Source organism: Schistocerca gregaria, chromosome 1, assembly GCF_023897955.1.
Source record: "Schistocerca gregaria isolate iqSchGreg1 chromosome 1, iqSchGreg1.2, whole genome shotgun sequence".
Classification (NCBI taxonomy): Eukaryota; Metazoa; Arthropoda; class Insecta; order Orthoptera; family Acrididae; genus Schistocerca; species Schistocerca gregaria.
In genome coordinates this window covers 1,069,319,153-1,069,340,734 of record NC_064920.1, presented here as the reverse complement: position 1 = coordinate 1,069,340,734, position 21,582 = coordinate 1,069,319,153, and the positions used below count along the sequence as shown (strand labels likewise).

General features: G+C 39.1%; 1 protein-coding gene across 14 annotated transcripts in view; it reads right to left on the bottom strand.

Moving 5' to 3' along the window:
* The window catches only part of LOC126281501 (PH and SEC7 domain-containing protein), an 814,448-nt gene that overhangs the window by 92,370 nt on the left and 700,496 nt on the right, over nucleotides 1-21,582 (bottom strand). For 4 of the 14 annotated variants that reach the window (XM_049980552.1, XM_049980589.1, XM_049980623.1 and 1 more), the window contains one exon: nucleotides 19,638-20,818. The exons of 9 other annotated variants lie outside the window; for them this stretch is intronic. In XM_049980552.1, the coding sequence (XP_049836509.1) occupies nucleotides 20,812-20,818 (7 nt within the window). In that variant the 3' untranslated portion in view covers nucleotides 19,638-20,811. Of the gene's footprint in view, nucleotides 1-19,625; nucleotides 20,819-21,582 lie in introns of those variants that run through there. One more of the 14 variants, XM_049980580.1, reaches the window with a different exon arrangement.

Here is a 21,582-nt window from a genome sequence, read left to right as displayed (position 1 = left end):
AAACAAGTCCTGGATGATGCAGCCTGTGTGAATAGGGGCCCAGTCACCTTCCAACACAGCATTACCATTGGGGAACAAACGATGTACCACAAGATAGACCTGATCAGACAGAATTGTTGGCAGTAATGTACCTTGCAGACTAACCATGGGGGCCATGGAACAGCACGATAAGGCAGCTCAAATCATTACTGAAACCGCACCATGTTTCACTCTTGGCAACAAGCAGCTAGCATCATAGGCCTGGAATGGTATGCCAAGAAGCTGGAAACAGTGTGAAACAAGATTTATCTGACCAAACGATTTTCTTTTATTGCTTCATAGTCCAGGTTTTATGGCTTCAGCACCAAGTTTACTTGTTATGGGCATTTGCATTGCTGATGTGTTGTTTCGGAATTCCAGCTCACCCTGCAATTCCCCACTTACGGAACCCCCGTCATGTTGTTTTCATGCTGACAGGGTTCGCAAGTGCGACAGTCAGTTCTCCAGTTACTTTTGCAGCTGCCATCCACTACTTTTCATCACAAACCTCTTCAATGATCATCTGTCACAATAAGTCAACACACCCTTTTGTATGCATTGTGACTTCACAGATGATGTTTCTTTCACTTTTCCTGCATGTGGCATTTATCTTTCACCAAACAATATACTGAGGACACTGCACAGGTGCTGGTGGTGGTCAAAAACAACAGCACCAAAAGTGGGCTTGGCTAGCATCTGCATTTACATTTATTTTGTCAAACGCGTGTATACCAACTACAGAAAGTCTGAGAGAGCAACTAATGCTACCCATTAACTTATTAACATATGATATTGACAATATGGTGCTATTACAGTTCTAGGGACAGAACTGTCTGTGGAAGACTGCCCATCCATGATAACATACTGCACTCTGCACATCAAGGATTGTTTTTAGTCTGGTCATAAATCTAGTCATAGCTGAACTAAGTAAATCATATGCATGGGATGACAGTGGCAGGTTTTCTAACTACTTGAGAACCATTGTGCCAATACTGTGCTGTCCGTTTCCTTTGTATTGCTTCTAATAAAACAATTTCAACTATAAACTGTTATACTTACTGCTGTACTTTTCATTTTCTCAAGTACATAAACAGCTCTGCCCATTTATCTCCAAAGTGTGACATTAAAGTGTGCTGCCCTTACCGTCAGGTACTCATTTTTCCATGTTGACCGACTATTTCCTATGAACATATTTCCCTTAGCAGGTGCCAGTGTGGTACTGGATCGAAGGTTTCACTAAATTCTAAACACACTGAATCTACCTGATTACCTCTTCCAATAGTTAATAGGATATCGTGTGAAAGGCATGAACTGGTCTTATCCAACCAATTTTATCAAAATGCATGTAGAGTGCCAAGGAGAAGACAATTTGGTTCCCAGTAATTAATAGCATTTCAGCCCAGAATATGCTCTTGAATTCTTCTACTTAGTATCACTGATAGCTTACACACATGACTAACATTTCCTCAATTTTGCGAGAGGTGGTGTAACAGTATTTTACTACAATGGTTATGGATGACGTAACTCATCCTTCTGGCAAATAAACATATACCAAAAGAATAAACAGAAACATGAAGGAATTATTGGACTGGGACAGAAATCTGTATAAGTGATGTACAAGTACATGTACATGTAGAGACAAACAAATGATTACTATATCAGAAAAATTGCTGAGCTATTCATGAGAAAGAGCTTCACAAATTGAGAAAGTCAATAATATGTTGGTCTATCAATGGCCCTTATGCAAGTAGTTATTTGATTTGGCTTTGATTGACAGAGTTGTAGGATGTTAGATCATTGAAATACTGAGCTGGTTGGAGGGCCCTGTCCATAACACTCCAAATGGTCGCAACTGGGGAGAGATCCGGTGACACTGCAGGCCAAGAGAGGATTTGGCAAGCATAGAGACAAACAGTAGAAACTTTTGCAGTTTGTGGCCGGCCATTATTTTGTTGCAAAATGAGCCCATGATGGCTTGCCATGAAGGGTAGGGAGTGTAAAATTTTGTTTACATACTGCTTTGTTTAGACTTAGACCATGGTCTAGGAGTAGCATCTTTGATTCATAATCAAAATGTCTTCAGGCCTAAGTTCAAATCATGCTGCTGCTTACATTTTGATTAATAATCAGCATTGGCGGCCAAAGATTTCTGGCATAAGAAGTCACCCTCAGTCTGCCAACAGCCTTGTCAAATAGGGCAGAGGAGCGGACAGAGGTTCAGGGCACTCTCTTGTCTTAGGGGTGGGAAACTGTCCTTAAAGGTGGAAGAATTGGCAATGATCAGCAGCATGAGGATGCAAAAGGAAATGGAAACCACTGCATTAAAGACACGTAACGTGTATCCGCAGGACATGTGACCTGTAATTGGAAAAGTGTCATGATGATCTCTCCATTGGTAAAAATTCCAGAATAGTCCCTCATTCAGATCTCCGGGATGGGATTGCCAAGGTGGAGGTTACCATGAGAAAAACATTGACTAATCAACAGAAGAATAACATTCCACGAGTCGGGTCATGGAATGTCAGAAGCTTGAACGCGGTAGGGAAACTAGAAAATCTGAAAAGGGAAATGCAAAGGCTCAATCTAGACATAGTAGGGGTTAGTGAAGTGAAGCGCAAAGAAGACAAAGATTTCCAGGCAGATGAGTATAGGGTAATATCGACAGCAGCAGAAAATGTTAGAACAGGGGTAGGAATCGTTATGAATACTAAGGTAGGGCAGAGAGTGTGTTTCTGTGAAGAGTTCAGTGATAGGGTGGTCTTATCAGGATCGACAGCAAAACAACACCGACAATGACAGTTCAGGTATACATGCTGACATCGCAAGCTGAAGATGAAGAAATAGAGAAAGTGTATGATGATATTGAAAGGGTAATACAGTATCCAAAGGGGACAAAAATCAAATAGTCATGGGGGACTGCAATGCCACTGTAGGGGAAGGAGTAGAACACAGGAGAATATGGCCTTGGGACAAGGAATGAGAAAGGAGAAAGACTAACTGAGTTCTGTAACAAGTTTCATGTAGTAATAGTGAATACAATGTTTAAGAATCACAAGAGGAGGAGGTATACTTAGAAAAGACTGGGTGATGTGGGAAGATTTCAGTTACATTATATCATGGTCAGACAGAGAGTCTGAAATCAGATACTGGAATGTAAGGAGCACCCAGAAGCAGACATACACTCAGATCACAATATAGTAGTGATGAAGAGTAGGCCAAAGTTTAAGACATTAGTCAGGAAGAATCAATTTGCAAAGAATTGGGATACGGAAGTATTAAGGAATGATGAGATACACTTGAAGTTCTCTAAGGCTATAGATACAGCAATAAGGAATACCTCAGTAGACTGTACAGTTGACAAGAAATGGACACCTCTAAAAAGGGCCATCACAGAAGTTGGGAAGGAAAACATAGGTACAAAGAAGGTAATTGCAAAGAAACCATGGATTACAGAAAAATACTTCAGTTGTTTGATGAAAGGAGGAAGTACCAAAGTATCCCAGAAATATAAGGTGCTGAGGAATGAAATAAATAGGACATGCAGGGAAGCTAAGACGGAATGGCTGCAGGGAAAATGTGAAGACCTTGACAAAGAAATGATTGTCAGAAGGACAGACTCCGCATACAGGAAAGTCAAAACAACCTTCGGTGATATTAAAAGCAAGGGTTGTAACATTAGAGAGTGCAAAGGGAATTCCACTGTTAAATGCAAAGGAGAGAGCAGATAGATGGAAAGAATACACTGAAAGCCTCTATGAGGGGGAAGAGTTGTCTGATGTGATAGAAGAAGAAACAGGAGTTGATTTAGAAGAGATAGGGGATTCAGTATTAGAATCAGAATGTAAAAGAGCTTTGGAGGACTTAAGGTAAAATAACACAGAAGGGATAGATAACATTCCACCAGAATTTCTAAAATCATTGGGGGAAGTGGCAACAAAACAACTATTCATGTTGGTGTGTAGAATGTATGAGTCTGGCGACATACCACCTGACTTTCAGAAAGGCATCATCCACACAATCCCGAAGATGGCAAGAGCTGACAAGTGTGAGAATTATCGCATCCAAGTTGCTTACAAGAATAATATACAGAGGAATGGAAAGGAAAATTGAGGATGCGCTAGATGACAATCAGTTTTGCTTTAGGAAAAGTAAAGGCAAGAGAGAGGCAAGTCTGAAGTTGCGGTTAATAATGGAAGCAAGATTAAAGAAAAATCAAGACACTTTCATATGATTTGTGAACCTGTAAAAAGCGTTTGAGAATGTAAAATGGTGCAAGATGTCTGATGTTCTGAAAGAAGTAGGGGTAAGCTTTAGGGAGAGATGGGTCATATTACAACAGCCAAGAGAGAACAATATGAATGGATGACCAAGAATAAAGTGCTCATATTAAAAAGGGTGTAATACAAGGATGTGGCCTTTTGTTCCTTCTGTTCAATATGTACATTGAGAAAGCAATGATGGAAATAAAAGAAAGGTCCAAGAGTGGAATTAAAATTCAAGGTGAAAGGATATCAATGATACGATTCGCTGACGACATTGCTATCCTGGGTGAAAGTGAAGAAGAATTACATGATCTGCTAAACGGAATAAACAGTCTAATGGGTACACAGTATGGACTGAGAGTAAATCAAAGAAAGATGATGGCAATGAAAAGTAGTAGAAATGAGAACAGTGAGAAACTTAACATCAGGATTGACGGTCACAAAGTAGATGAAGTTAAGGAATCCTGCTACCTATGCAATAAAATAACCAATGAAAGACAGAGCAAGGAGGACGTCAAAAGCAGACTAGCTATGGAAAAAAGGCATTCGAGGCCAAGAGAAGTCAACTAATATCAAATATCGGCCTCCATTTGAGGAAGAAATTCCTGAAAATTTATACCTGGAGTACAGCATTGTATGGCAGTCAAACATGGACTGTGCGAAAACCAGAACAGAAGAGAATCACAGCATTTAAGATGTGGTGCTACAAAAAATGTTGAAAATTAGGTGGACTGATAAGGGAAGGAATGAGAAGGTTCTATGCAGAATTGGAGAGGAAAAGTATATGTGGAAAACACTGATAAGCGGAAGGGACAGGATGATAAGACATCTCTTGAGACATGAGGGAATGACTTCCATGGCACTGGAGGGTGCCATTTGGACAACTCCTTCATGTTTTTGTCTAAGAGTTCATTTCAGCTAACCTGTAATCACCAACACTTTTATGCTTTGTTTAGGACTTTATTTCCTAGTATTGTTTTATACAATTATCTAAAATCTTAAGTTACTGTGTTCAGTTAAATGTTTTCCTAGGGCTCAATAAACTATTTGCTTGAACCTGAGCCACAGATCCCGTATATTCATTGTTGCATTTACTGTAGCTCTCACGTCTGAGAGACACGATGACCACCTCCTTATGTAATTCACCACTTTTTTTTAAAACTATTTATTGCCATTGTTGCTGCAATTGCTTGTGATCATCTCCTGCTGATTATTTATTCAGAATTATTAACCTATGTATTTTGTCTAAGAATTTTCCACACAACTTTTTACATACCTTATTAACAGTATTTTAAGTTCCTCTTTAACCATCCAAAATTAGTATTTTCGATCGAAGCAGACTGTTCTCATATCAATAACAATTTTGTAAGCCCTTGGCAACAGGTATTTGGAAATCTCACAGATATTTGGGGTGATTGCATTCAGTTTCACTTTTTGCCATCTAATTTTCATTCTCTCTTCTCTCATTCCATTTGGTTGAAGTATTTAAATGGTTGGACTTGCTCTTTTAATATGCTTCTACTACAAAAATTATTGGGTCAAATGAAGTGCTGCATAAAATGTGAACACAAGGTTTTAATTCACTCTAATATAGCAGACAGAACTTCCTCCCCCCCCCCCCCCCCTCCACACACACACACACACACACACACACACACACACACACACACACACACCAAAAAAAGAAAAAAGGATGTATAAAGTTGTATTGATAAAGATTCTATGTTAGTCTTGTATTCTTGACAATACACTAAAAGAGAAGTGGAATAGCTCAGAAACTCATGAAGCAATTATAATTACTGCCCCCAAAACAGCGCTTAGTCATTATGAACAGCCAACACTTCCCCACACCTGTATGACACAGGGATTCCCTGAGATCATGGAATATTTGTTCCCAAGGGCTATTTAAGTGCTCCTTGACAACAGAGCTCTCCAAGTCTCAAATTGTTGAGGGACATGCTATATTAGCATCAATTTATCTTCCATGTGAATTCCAGACATGCAGAATGGAACTCACTTTCAGAGAGGTCATGTACCATGACATTTGAGTGAAAAACTCACCTTGTAGCATACCTTCCACCAAGAAAATTCATTGGGGTGTGCACCATCACCCACAAAAAATAAAAGCATTGTTAATAGTACCAGTATGCTGTATAAAAGTTCCCATTGACAAAACCTCCACATAATCATTCTGGAAAACACGGAGGCAATGTCTGACTGTTGATTCTTGACCAAATCTCCAGCATATCTCTGTGGTTTCATGAGAAAAATGAAATTTTTTTCCACATACAACACCCTCTGCAACTGTTGGTTGTCCGGCTCATTAAATGGGGAGTCATCAGACATGGCTCCACTTTGTGTAATTTCACTGACACACCCCCACCCCCCCATGAACCATGGACCTTGCCGTTGGAGGGGAGGCTTGTGCGCCTCAGCAATACAGATAGCCGTGCCGTAGGTGCAACCACAACGGAGGAGTATGCCAGACAAACGTGTGGTTCCTGAAGAGGGGCAGCAGCCTTTTCAGTAGTTGCAGGGGCAACAGTCTGGATGATTGACTGATCTCGCCTTGTAACATTAACCAAAACTGCCTCGCTGTGCTGGTACTGCGAACGGCTGAAAGCAAGGGGAAATTACAGCCGTAATTTTTCCCGAGGGCATGCAGCTTTACTGTATGGTTAAATGATGATGGCGTCCTCTTGGGTAAAATATTCCGGAGGTAAAACAGTCCCCCATTCGGATCTACGGGCGGGGACTACTTGAGAGGATGTCGTTATCAAGAGAAAGAAAACTGGCATTCTACGAATTGGAGCATGGAATGTCGGATCCCTTAATCGAGCAGGTAGGTTAGAAAATTTAAAAAGAGAAATGTATAGGTTACAGTTAGATATTGTGGGAATTAGTGAAGTTCGGTGGCAGGAGGAACAAGACTTTTGGTCAGGTGAATACAGGGTTATACACTCCTGGAAATGGAAAAAAGAACACATTGACACCGGTGTGTCAGACCCACCATACTTGCTCCGGACACTGCGAGAGGGCTGTACAAGCAATGATCACACGCACGGCACAGCGGACACACCAGGAACCGCGGTGTTGGCCATCGAATGGCGCTAACTGCGCAGCATTTGTGCACCGCCGCCGTCAGTGTCAGCCAGTTTGCCATGGCATACGGAGCTCCATCGCAGTCTTTAACACTGGTAGCATGCCGCGACAGTGTGGACGTGAACCGTATGTGCAGTTGACGGACTTTGAGCGAGGGCGTATAGTGGGCATGCGGGAGGCCGGGTGGACGTACCGCCGAAAGGCTCAACACGTGGGGGGGTGAGGTCTCCACAGTACATAGATGTTGTCGCCAGTGGTCGGCAGAAGTTGCACGTGCCCGTCGACCTGGGACCGGACCGCAGCGACGCACACCAAGACCGTAGGATCCTACGCAGTGCCGTAGGGGACCGCACCGCCACTTCCCAGCAAATTAGGGACACTGTTGCTCCTGGGGTATCGGCGAGGACCATTCGCAACCGTCTCCGTGAAGCTGGGCTACGGTCACACACACCGTTAGGCCGTCATCCGCTCACGCCGCAACATCGTGCAGCCCGCCTCCAGTGGTGTCGCGACAGGCGTGAATGGTGGGACGAATGGAGACATGTCGTCTTCAGCGATGAGAGTCGCTTCTGCCTTGGTGCCAATGATGGTCGTATGCGTGTTTGGCGCCGTGCAGGTGAGCGCCACAATCAGGACTGCATACGACCGAGGCACACAGGGCCAACACCCGGCAGCATGGTATGGGGAGCGATCTTCTACATTGGCCGTACACCTCTGGTGATCGTCGAGGGGACACTGAATAGTGCACGGTACATCCAAAGCGTCATCGAACCCATCATTCTACCATTCCTAGACCGGCAAGGGAACTTGCTGTTCCAACAGGACAATGCACGTCCGCATGTATCCTGTGCCACCCAACGTGCTCTAGAAAGTGTAAGTCAACTACCCTGGCCAGCAAGATCTCCGGATCTGTCCCCCATTGAGCATGTTTGGAACTGGATGAAGCGTCGTCTCACGTGGTCTGGACGTCCAGCACGAACGCTGGTCCAACTGAGGCGCCAGGTGGAAATGGCATGGCAAGCCGTTCCACAGGACTACATCCAGCATCTCTACGATCGTCTCCATGGGAGAATAGCAGCCTGCATTGCTGCGAAAGGTGGATATACACTGTACTAGTGCCCACATTGTGCATGCTCTGTTGCCTGTGTCTATGTGCCTGTGGTTCTGTCAGTGTGATCATGTGATGTATCTGACCCCAGGAATGTGTCAATAAAGTTTCCCCTCCCTGGGACAATGAATTCACAGTGTTCTTATTTCAATTTCAAGGAGTGTAAATACAAAATCAAATAGGGGTAATGCAGGAGTAGGTTTAATAATGAATAGGAAAATAGGAATGCAGGTAAGCTACTACAAACAGCATAGTGAATGCATTATTGTGGCCAAGATAGATAAGAAGCCCACGCCCACCACAGTAGTACATGTTTATATGCCAACTAGCTCTGCAGATGATGAAGAAATTGAAGAAATATATGATGAAATAAAATAAATTATTCAGATAATGAAGGGAGACGAAAATTTAATAGTCATGGGTGACTGGAATTCGTCGGTATGAAAAGTGAGAGAAGGAAACGTAGTAGGTGAATATGGATTGGGGCTAAGAAATGAAAGAGGAAGCCGCCTGGTAGAATTTTGCACAGAGCACAACTTAATCATAGATAACACTTGGTTCAAGAATCATAAAAGAAGGTTGTATACATGGAAGAATCCTGAAGATACTGACAGGTTTCAGACAGATTATTTAACGGTAAGACAGAGATTAAGGAACCAGGTTTCAAATTGTAAGACATTTCCAGGGGTAGATGTGGACTCTGACCACAATCTATTGGTTATGAACTGTAGACTAAAACTGAAGAAACTGGAAAAAGGTGGGAATTTAAGGAGATGGGACCTGGATAAACTGAAAGAACCAGAGGTTGTAGAGAGTTTCAGGGGGAGCGAAAGGCAACAATTGACAGGAATGGGGGAAAGAAATACAGCAGAAGAAGAATGGGTAGATTTGAGGGACGAAGTAGTGAAGTCAGCAGAGGATCAAGTAGGTAAAAAGACGAGGGCTAGTAGAAATCCTTGGGTAACAGAAGAAATACTGAATTTAATTAATGGAAGAAGAAAATATAAAAATGCAGTAAATGAAGCAGGCAAAAAGGAATACTAACGTCTCAAAAATGAGATCAACAGGAAGTGCAAAATGGCTAAGCAGGGATAGCTAGAGGACAAATGTAATGATGTAGAGGCTTATCTCACTACGGGTAAGATAGATACTGCCTACAGGAAAATTAGAGAGACCTTTGGAGATAAGAGAACCACTTGTACGAACATCAAGAGCTCAGAAGGAAACCCAGTTCTAAGCAAAGAAGGGAAAGCAGAAAGGTGGAAGGAGTATATAAGAGGGCCTATACAAGGGCGATGTACTTGAGGACAATATTACAGAAATGGAAGAGGATGTAGATGAAGATGAAATGGGAGATACGATACTGCACGAAGAGTTTGACAGAGCACGGAAAGACCTGAGTTGAAACAAGGCCCCCGGAGTAGACAACATTCCATTGGAACTACTGATGGCCTTGGGAGAGCCAGTCCTGACAAAACTATACCATCTGGTGAGCAAGATGTATGAGACAGGCGAAATACCCTCAAACTTCAAGAAGAATATAATAATTCCAATCCCAAAGAAAGCAGGTGTTGGCAGATGTGAAAATTACCTAACTATCAGTTTAATAAGTCACAGCTGCAAAATACTAACGCGAATTATTTACAGACGAATGGAAAAACTTGTAGCAGCCGACGTCGGGGAAGATCAGTTTGGATTCCGTAGAAATATTGGAACACGTGAGGCCATACTGACCTTACGACTTACCTTAAAAGAAAGATTACGAAAAGGCAAACCTACGTTTCTAGTATTTGTAGAGTTAGAGAAAGCTTTTGACAATGTTGACTGGAATACTCTCTTTCAAATTCTGAAGGTGGCAGGGGTAAAATACAGGGAGCAAAAGGCTATTTACAATTTGTACAAAAACCAGATGGCAGTTATAAGAGTCGAGGGGAATGAAAGGGAGGCAGTGGTCGGGAAGGGAGTGAGACAGGGTTGTAGTCTCTCCCCGATGTTATTCAATCTGTATATTGAGCAAGCAGTGAAGGAAACAAAAGAAAAATTTGCAGTAGGTATTAAAATCCATGGAGAAGAAATAAAAACTTTGAGGTATGCCGATGACATTGTAATTCTATCAGAAACAGCAAAGGACTTTGAAGAGCAGTTGAACGGAATGGATAGTATCTTGAAAGGAGGATATAAGATGAACATCAACAAAAGCAAAACGAGGATAATGGAATGTAGTCGAATTAAGTCGGGTGACGCTGAGGGAATTAGATTAGGAAATGAGACACTTAAAGTAGTAAAGGAGTTTTGCTATTTGGAGAGCAAAATAATTGATGATGGTCGAAGTAGAGAGGGTAGACTGGCAATGGCAAGGAAAGTGTTTCTGAAGAAGAGGAATTTGTTAACATCGAGTATAGATTTAAGTGTCAGGAAGTCGTTTCTGAAAGTATTTGTATGGAGTGTAACCAGATATGGAAGTGAAACATGGACAATAACTAGTTTGGACAAGAAGAGAATAGAAGCTTTCGAAATGTGGTGCTACAGAAGAATGCTGAAGATTAGATGGGTAGATCACGTAACTAATGAGGAAGTATTGAATAGGATTGGGGAGAAGAGAAGTTTGTGGTACAAATTGACTAGAAGAAGGGATCAGTTGGTAGGACACATTCTGAGGCATAAAGGGATCACCAGTTTAGTATTGGAGGGCTGCGTGGAGGGTAAAAATCGTAGAGGGAGACCAAGAGATGAATACAGTAAGCAGATGCAGAAGGATGTAGGTTGCAGTAGGTACTGGGGGATGAAGAAGCTTGCACAGGATAGAGTAGCTTGGAGAGCTGCATCAAACCAGTCTCTGGACTGAAGACCACAACAACAACAACAACAACAGCAGCAACAACAACAACATTCTACCCTACATCTTCAATGTATTTTGATGTCATGTTGTTAACTGGGGAAAACCCTGAATCTGTTTGCACGGTCACCTTCACAAAGCTTATTGCGCGAAGTATGGTTCAATTATTCTGCATCCTAGAGATGTTTTCTGACATTACTTTGCGTTGCTAATTGTCATCAGCTGTGATGGAGAATGACACCAAAGCATCCTGCCGCAGTGAGTCCATACTTGCAAAATTATGCTATCAGATATTTCAGTGACATATGTTGCATGATGGTATTAACTCACTAGTGTGTATCTACCAATTACTCAGCAAGCCACAGTTTGTGCCATATTTACTTGGATGCTAACAATGGACACTGGTAACTCCTATGGCTCCAACACCACATTGTCAGTCATACATCTCATTGGCACTTCTGGGTGAGAGCAACATTCTTCATCTTCCTGTAGTACCACCAAACAGTTATACTCCAAGCTGTACAGATAATTCATTCTCTCCAGAAGTTGTCAGGATATTTTGACTTAGGGACTAAGTGTTAAAACTGGTCTATGATAGTGTTTTAGTTTATTTTACCTGTTGCATTGGAGATATGTTTCTTCTGCAGTTTCTTTTTAAACTTTCAAACTGTTTTTCACTCGCTATTCTATTACCAATAAAGATTGTCCCTCTGTGTGAAAATGTGAGCAACCTCTCTTATTTTCCCCTGAGATGAATGTGTCTTTGTCTTCACCCATACTGCAATGTTTAGTTTTGAGGTAACAACTGAATTGTAATGGTCAAAGTCAGTCTGTGGCATTCGACAAACTTTGACTAAAGAGCTCAAACTTCTTTCTCCAATCTAACTTTGGGATTTTCATTTGTAAATATCTACTTTATTATTTCAGCTGTTTTAACATTATGAACTAAGTTTTTGAAGCTGTCTCAGTTATGTGCAGCAGAAAAATGTTTACTTTAACTGCAGGAAAAAGCACTGAAAATTAATGAAGATGTATTTATGATAACACGCAGTTTTAGAACAGGTTTCAAATTATACTGAACATGCTTTGACATAATTATTTTGGGTGGACAGAAAATACATTCCCAAGAGTACCATAACACAGAAACTGATAACAAAAAGCCCTAAGCCTTTTAATACGACCAGAAGAGAAGACCATAAGGGTGATGTATCACTGACTCTGAATACAACATTAAGGCAGAAAAATTTTTATTCTATAGAGTGCTATAAAGCAGCAAGCAGCAATCGCTCAACTGAAAGTAAGAAAATATGAAGTATCCACAACTCAACTTCCAACACTGGAATGCACATGCTGGATAATTACATACCAAGCAAGGTGGGGAATAATGCGGATGGAAAGGTCTGCCAATAAGAAAGCAAGAGTTTTCGACTACATTCTAAATTTTCTGTAACAATGCTGACACAAGGGTGAGAAAAGCAAAAAGAATCACAAGCCGTGTAGATGCCATCAATGAATTTTAAAGGAATTATTTTGCCTACCAAGAGGTCAGAAGATTCCATGAAATTTTGGCATTATGTGAACTACATCAACAGGGAAAAATTAAGTAATGAAGGTAACAACTAATTTATTTCTAAATTATTTAAATGCCACTAGGATTTTCCATTAATATATGAACTGAGAAGAAATTATTTATACAGCTCCTTCTTGACCATTCACATAATAAAACTGGTAATTGTTAATTAACCTAACCTGAAATCCTCACTTTAAAATATTTAGCACTAAATTATGACTTCAAAATTGCTTCTTTAGGTCTTCATGGAACTAGGAAAAACAGAGAAAATATACTTGAAGGAAGTCATCTAACTTCTTTTCAACCAGAATGACCTTCTAGATTATTTGAGGACAATCAAATTCTGAAGCATGTTTATAATGTATCTAAGATTCATCATGTCCATACCCCTCATATGCTACTCAACTAGTCCCAATAAAATACTTTTCATCATAATATATCTGTGGAACAGGTTCACGAAGTGTTACAAGTGCTTTTGGAAACTGACACCCACTCAGTAACATTCTAGTGTAAATGACATGATGAATAGTTGCACTTTGTTCATGCAAATTAGATGCAACACAGGTGGAAAAAGTACTCATTAAGTTTTGAAAATTCAATATGTACTTAATGAAATTATAAACAACAGTCATTGTTTTGAACTGTGCTAATGAAAGTTTTGGGAACAACAAAGTTTTAAATACAGAGTAAGAGCCTGAACTGGGGAAGAAAATCAGCTATGGCCTCTCAAAGGAACCTTCCCAGCATTTGCTTTAAGCAATTTAGGTAAATCCAAAAAAATCTAAATCTGGATAGGCTGGTCTGTGATTGAATCTTCCACCCTCACAAGTACAGGTGCACTGTCATGACACTGTGCCATCCTGCCTGGTAACAGATCATGGAAACATAATTACACTTAAGGAGAGAACAAGGAGAAATATGTGAATTTTGACAATGAACATGAATCATCCATCTTTATTTAATCTCTTTTAATCACTTCTGAAAGCTGGCAACGACTCCTTAATAAAATGCATCCAAAGTCATACTTACATACACAGATCATACAATCAGAAACTGTAAATTGCTACGCTATAAAGGGATATGTCTACAAAGTCGCAAGTGATCACGCAGGAAAATTGTTAAGCAATGAAATTATCATAACACTCCCTCAATTCCATCTGTATAATCATTTGGACACAAGTTAGTGCTAAGCATGACTGCCACAGACTAGAATACTTAAATGGATGCCACACAGCATTTTGGTCCATTAAGACCCTGTATTATTTTTGCTGAAGTCATTCCATACCCCCGGCATCACCCAAGCCATTCCATTGGAAGCATGGCCAACAGGTGTCTTGCAGTCAACTACCCATTACATCCCACATACATGTAATGGTGCTTACATTGCAGACCTGAAGGACCACCGTGAAACTTTAAGGTCTTTGAGAAGTTCTTCGAAGTTGCTTTCAGTTTGAGCACCAGCACTGCCCTGTTATAACATTCCATTTTTAGCATTCACTATGAGATCCACAACCAGTGGACTGAGAATCTCGTCAATATACTATTGTGTGTCATTGCGTGAATTTTCAGATTAAAAATAATGTGTAACATAGGTTTGCCATTTGACGAATTTATTTTTTGACATCAATGAACACTTGCTGCATCAAAATGGAATAGCAACAGTTGCTCTAGTTTGTGAAGCTATTGTTTTGGAGCCCTACTCACCTATCCCAATGATAAGATGTTCCTCACAATGTTGCTCCTGTACCACATGTTGCTGCATGTGTCCCTCCTTCAGATCACTGCTACCAAATACATTGTACCACAAATGCAGTTCATTCATATTTACTGCCAGGTCATGTAGTTCATCTAGTTTCCACAAGACATCTGGTCAAACTTCACACATGTCTGCTGCTGGCTACTGCTAGCATGTAGTAAGTGCCAGGGCAGATAACTCAAGGAAATATGGAATTTATACAATGTGATGCAAAGGTTGACACAAGAACCACGTATTCAACAGATCTGGCAAGAAAAGCTGAGTCACGTATAGCTACAGTTTTCACTGATTACATATTGCCACACAGGTCCAATATGCATTCCCTATACAATGATGACAGTTATTCCTATGACGCATATATTTAATCCTCTGGAGGTTCTAACTCTGTCCACCTCATGCACAATGTTTTCCAACCTGTACCAATTTTCACTTACTTGATATTTGTGGACTCCAGCCCATTATGTGGGTAAGGGCATAACTATATCCCAATATCCATGAAATTATCATCAGTTAACTCCAGCCCATTATGTGGGTAAGGGCATAACTATATCCCAATAGCCATGAAATTATCATCAGTTAACTCCAGCCCATTATGTGGGTAAGGGCATAACTATATCCCAATAGCCATGAAATTATCATCAGTTAAATACTAACCCACCATGCCATATCTCCAAACTCAATTGAAGTGAATTGCATATTTAAAATGTTAAAATTTCTACATTCTTTAGTGTAACAAACAAACATACAAACACACACACACACACACACACACACACACACACACACACACACACACACACACACACACACACAAATCATGAATCAGCACATATACCACAAGCGCTTATAGTGTAGGACCTAGCTTGCTGCTCCCATTCATGAGACTCGGGCAGCTGTAGACAGCTGAACGTAAGTTCATGCTTCATTTCTCGGCAACTGGAAAGCCTTTATTTTACAGACCTACGTCACTGCCTAGTAAACAAAACATGACTTGACATGCAATTCTTGTCGAAGAGGGATAGGAGGCCTCATCAGAAGCAAAATTAGAATCTAACTTAACTCTAGGTCTTACATGATAACACTGAGGGTACAATTAAAGAAATTTGGAATCATACAAAGGGATACTGGAAATCCCAATTCAAATATGGAAGAGGAAGAGAATAATGATCGTGGTACACTGTTTATGTTGTGACACAAACCGTACAGTTGCTTATGGATGGTAAATGTTAAGTGTACACAGTTTCAGATATAGTTAACATCTGAAATTCTTACAGTTGCTATAAATATTACTTAAACAACATTTCTCAAGAGTATACTTTTTGCTAATACCAAAACTTAGAAACTTGAAACTATCTCACATTAATCTTAGACAGAAACAAAAGGTTGCATTTGAGGAAATAATAGTCCAAAATGAAGTTACAACTTGATAAAAATAGGGAAGAAGAAAAATAAAAACAAGAATAAAGATAGAAAGCATTGTTAACCACACAGCAGCAAACTGACAACATAAAAAGATGAAAAATTTGCATGCTTTCATAACTACAAGGGAGATGGAATTTCTGAAAGAAATCAGACTGTATGATTATACAATAAAAAAAAAATCTAGTCTTCTGATCACAATGGAAAAGGCACAATTATTAATATGTGGAGCCCAAACACTGCAGCCTGAAAATGTTTGTAACATTGTCTCATTTCCAAGTGTCAGACTGTTATGTTACAGTAACTATAGATATTTTCTCTATTTGCTTAATTTTTTTAAAAAATTGTGTCACTGTTTTGTCTCAGAGATAAACAGCTTTTGTTTGCTGATGTTAGAAACATGACTGGCACAAGAGCAATACAACTGAACAGAAATTATGAACTATGAGAACAAGAAGTTTATTTACAAAATTTTAAATATGTTGCAAAACAGCAACTGTGTAAATCTGAAGATATTGAAGAATCAGCCAACTAGTTGCAAAACAAAGATTTATTCACCCTTTTCCTTGGTTCTGATATTTCTAAAAATATCTCCTTTAGAAGTAGTGGGCCTTGTTACATCACATAATGGTACATTCGGTTAGATGAAGCCAAGCAGCTCTTGTTATGTATATGCAATTGACAAAACAAGGATTATCCCAAGCCATGGTTTCAGATAGCAGCCAGATTACATCTATCGTACTTCAGAATGAATGCTCACTGGTAAATGCCAATAGGTAGAGGCGCCTGTCAACATAAAATTGAAACCAGAGTCACAGAATAAAATATTTGCCTTAGTCTCTGGCATGATGTACATGTGATGATGATGATGATGATGAGTCCCATACTCCGTTTACCGAGCGTAGGGGAGCGACGCGGGAGACCCGCGCCGCCATACTAGGCAAGGTCCTAGTGGAGGTGGTTTGCCATTGCCTTCCTCCGACCGTAATGGGGATGATTGATGATGATGATGAAGACGACACAAACACCCAGTCATCACGAGGCAGGTGAAAAATCCCTGACCCCGCCGGGAATCGAACCCGGGACCCCGTGCTCGGGAAGCGAGAACGCTACCGCGAGACCACGAGCTAGCTTATGAAAATATTTTATCCTGTGACACCTGTTACAATTTTATGTTGACAAGGGCCTCTACCTATTGTCATTTACTAGTCACCATTCATTCTGAAGTACGGTACATGTAACTGACTGCTATCTAAAGCCATGGCTTGGAATAATTCTTCTTTTGTCAATTTTATATATGACAAGAGCCACTCAGCTTCATCTAAGCTAATGTACCATCATGTGATGTAACAAGGCCCACTCCTTCTGAAGAAGATACTTTTAGAAATATCAAAACCTAGGTCAAGGGCTAATAAACTTTTGTTTTGCAACTGGTTGGCTGATTTTTCAACCTCTTCAACTTTCTTTACTTTTGAACTAAATCAAAAATTCTGAATGGAATCTGGTTGAGAAGATACACACAACACTGACTGTAGCAATATAAAATTATTGTGTGACGTAATTTATTCGTCTTCAATTCAACTATGTCAAGATTCTAAATCTCTCTCTCATGTTTCCACTGCATTAAGGGTGCACAGGTTTCTGTAGCTAGTGTTCTTGTTTTATGGCAAGTATAAGTTTACCATCTCACTTTGCATCATTAGTTTAACAGAGTAATGTTAAACTGTTTCAGTATAAACTGAAAAACACTCTTATCATGTTCAAAGTCACATGCATAGGACTACAAACTTCACTGTAAAAAGTTTTGGTTATCATGTCTGTTTACCATCCACTCTGTATGATTTTCAGTTACAAGAAATAGGGCTACTCATTGAATGCATGACAAATTTAAAGAATGTCACTGCATACACATTTCAAATCACCACGGATTACAAAAGTTAGACAACTGTTTTCAAAGGAGAATGTTACATCATATGAGTTGTGATCAAAAAGTAAATGAATTTTTTTTAATTTCATGGGCTTTACACATTCAATTTAAAAATATACATATTTTGTTGGTACACATGTTTCTGATGTATGACTGCATTTTCTGCTGGTTTTCATAATTAGTTTATTGTTGACAGTCAAAACTGTTACATGTTTTCGAGTGCTCAGTGTTCTTACTGTCGAAAAAGATGGAGCAAAGAATTTGTATTAACTTTTGCTTGAAAAATTGGATAAAGTGCAGCACAACATTGGAAATGTTGACAGTGGCTTTTGGCAAATCAACTATGAGTAAGACATGAGTTTATGAGTGGTATGAACATTTCAAAGAGTATCAAGAAGACACTTAAGACAATGACTGCCCTGGATGCTCTAGCACATCAATTACTGATGACAATGCAAAAGAAGCAAAGAAAATGGCACTGTAAAATCACTGAATCACCATCAGTGAGGTTGCTGATGATGTAAGCATATCCTATGACTCATGCCAAGCAATTTTTTGGATGTTTTGGGCATGAAATGTGAAGAAGCAAATTTTGTTCCAAAACTGTTTTAAATTTTGACCAAAAACAACATCACAAAGACATCACTCAGAAATTGCTGAATGAAGTCAACAATGACCCAGAACTTCTAAAGATGGTTAAAGCAGGTGATGAAACACGGGAATACGAGTATGACAGCAAAACAAATACCAAACTGTCCCAATGGACACTGACTGAAGAGTGGAGATAGAAAACATTTCGACAAGTTCAATTACTTGTGAAGGTTCTACTCAATGTTTTCTTTAATTCAATGGAATAGTGCACCATGAGTTCCTGCCTTATGGTTGTGCAAACAATAAGGTATACTACCTGGAAATGATGCACTGTTTGCATGAAGCAATCCAAAGCAAAGAAAATAACCAGAGTTGTGGCAAAATCACTCTCGGAAATTTCATCACAATATTGCTCCCGCTCTCACCTCAGCACTTGTTCGTGATTTTTTTGGCAAAAGACAAATTACATTGCTTCTGCCACTGTATTTGTCAGACATTGCAACTTCTTTCTATTCCTGAGGCCGAAGAGAACAAGGAAAGGATGTCATTTTGTCACAACTGATGAGACAAAAACGGAATCACTGAGGAAGCTGTCGAACATCATAACAAAAAGTGAGCTCTGTAAGTGCTTCCGATATTGGATAAAGCACTGTCACAAGTGTATTTATCTGAAGTGATTACTCTGAAGGGGGCCAAAGTTGGTGCTGATGAATAAATGAAGTTTCTTTAAGAAAAAAGAATTCGCTTTACTTTTTGATCACACCTCCTACGTCAACAAAGATTTTCCTTAATAGCTTGGGATCACAAAGCTGAGTAAAATTTTTGATACTTGTCTGTTAAATAAAACCATTGTTCACATCATGTTGATGGCACAATAATGAAAGTCAGCTGTTTTGGTCATATCCAGCAAAAACTACAGTGAAGGAAATAAATCCTAAATAATAAATATGCAACTGTTTACGATTCAGTCTATTCGTGTAGACAGGTACCACCTCTCAAAGATGTATTTCAGAAATTTAAGTAAAAACCCAAACATTGTATTGAAATATTGTATTTATTAACATTATTCATTAAGAATAAATAATAGCACCTACACATATAGGCTCAAACCAAACAACAATATGTGAAATGGAATGAAGGAAAGACTGGTTTGCTGCTTTACTATGGAGTGAACAAAATCTATTCAACAGATTTCTGTCAAAAAACACAAGAAAGACACACACAACACTGTAAGCAGAAAAGGAGAGCTGAATGGATGATGAGATTTTGGAAGGTAGCATAAAAACTTCATCCTAAGTGAAGTCAAGAACATACTTTCCTTCTTGACGTAACTGGTCTGTGTTTTTTGGAAACAGTATAAAATTAATCTGACATTCATTTGCATATAAAAAGGAAATAAAAAGAATAAGTATTCATTTTTTCCTCCACTATTTACAAATACACATAAGTCTTAGAATCAATACTAAATTGACTTCAGCAATGGAAGTTTTATGGCCACCAGTTCAAACTCTTAAGTTGGCACAATCAAAACCATTTAAAGTATGTCATGATTGTGGCAGAAACTAACAACACATAAAAGATGTACGAAAACTTATTTTTCTTAAATAAAAATTTAATGAAACTGTAACATGCTTGAAAAACATGCAATTACAAATTGCAACATCCTTTAAAAAATATTACTCAGGTTCATATTCAAAGATTCTGTTTGCCATCAATTTTTGAGCAGGATAATTACTTCATAGTAATTGTTCATTAACTGACAACTTTCTCCCACATTCCACAATACAAAACTTTCACAACACGCATATTTTGAGGCAAGATTTGCTTTTTCTATAAATAATATAAAACATAAGAAAAATATAAACATCTAATAATATTCAGTCTGTTAACAAATATGACAGTCTACAGAAGTAAGAAATATACCAAGGTTCATTTACAGTCTGACCTGCAGTATTACTTCTGGTATGCAAACTTAGTGCTTGTACATGCCACATTACACTTACAAATGACAAAATGCAGTCTATCTTTGGCATTTATCGAACTTGGAAAAACATCAGAAAAATCAAATTAAGATTCCAGTTTGGGAAAGGAATGGATTCATGAAAACACTTTCCTCTACTACAATGTGCCACTTTGGTTCATTCCTTAATGGAATCTTCAATGTTGACATCCAATATGTGACACTTACTCATCCTCAAATGGTCAGCATGCAAAACAATAAATCATTCACTGAAAAAAGAGAAGTACTTTTATAAGAAACAATTACTGACACAACTGCAAAATAAGTATTCCACAGAAAAAAAGCACAATACAGCCATCTCTGGTAACTTTGTATCAATTTTAGATCAATTTTCATCTAATTAAGGAATGGTACAAGCAGATAAACTACAACATTGCACAACATGCGGTGGTCAGTAGGTACCAAGTAATTATACGTTATGTCATTGTTGCTGTTAGATTCCACCACCAGGTTCCTCACCATAGAAAGTAAAATGGTTTGTCACTCATGGTGACTGGGTAAGGAGTGGGAAAGAATTAGAACTTGGCTAGTGAAATAGAGAGAAAAACTAAAAGCCCGAAGACCACATGTAATGCAAGAAAAATTAACATATGATACGTTCTGTGGAGAGAGGACAAAATTACAAACCCCAGTTTCTAAATCCATCTCAAAATGCAAATGTGTAAAAGTCACAGCCTACACATGCTTTTCATTAATTTCCCTCTGAATGTTTTTCAAAATACACTAAGTACAGTTTACATGAACAACTTCTCAGCATTTACAAAGAACAAAGATACAAAACCCCATTTTTAAGTGCTATCCTCTAGTAACAGGCTTCATGCAAGTCTGTTAGTCGCTACCACAATCTTATGTATACAATATATACATTATTCATTAAATAACAGTCAAAGTTCAATTATTTGAGAATAATTAAACAGTTCATCAACTGAACAGAAAAACTTGACTTTTAGATCTATGCATTCAGGATTGTGAA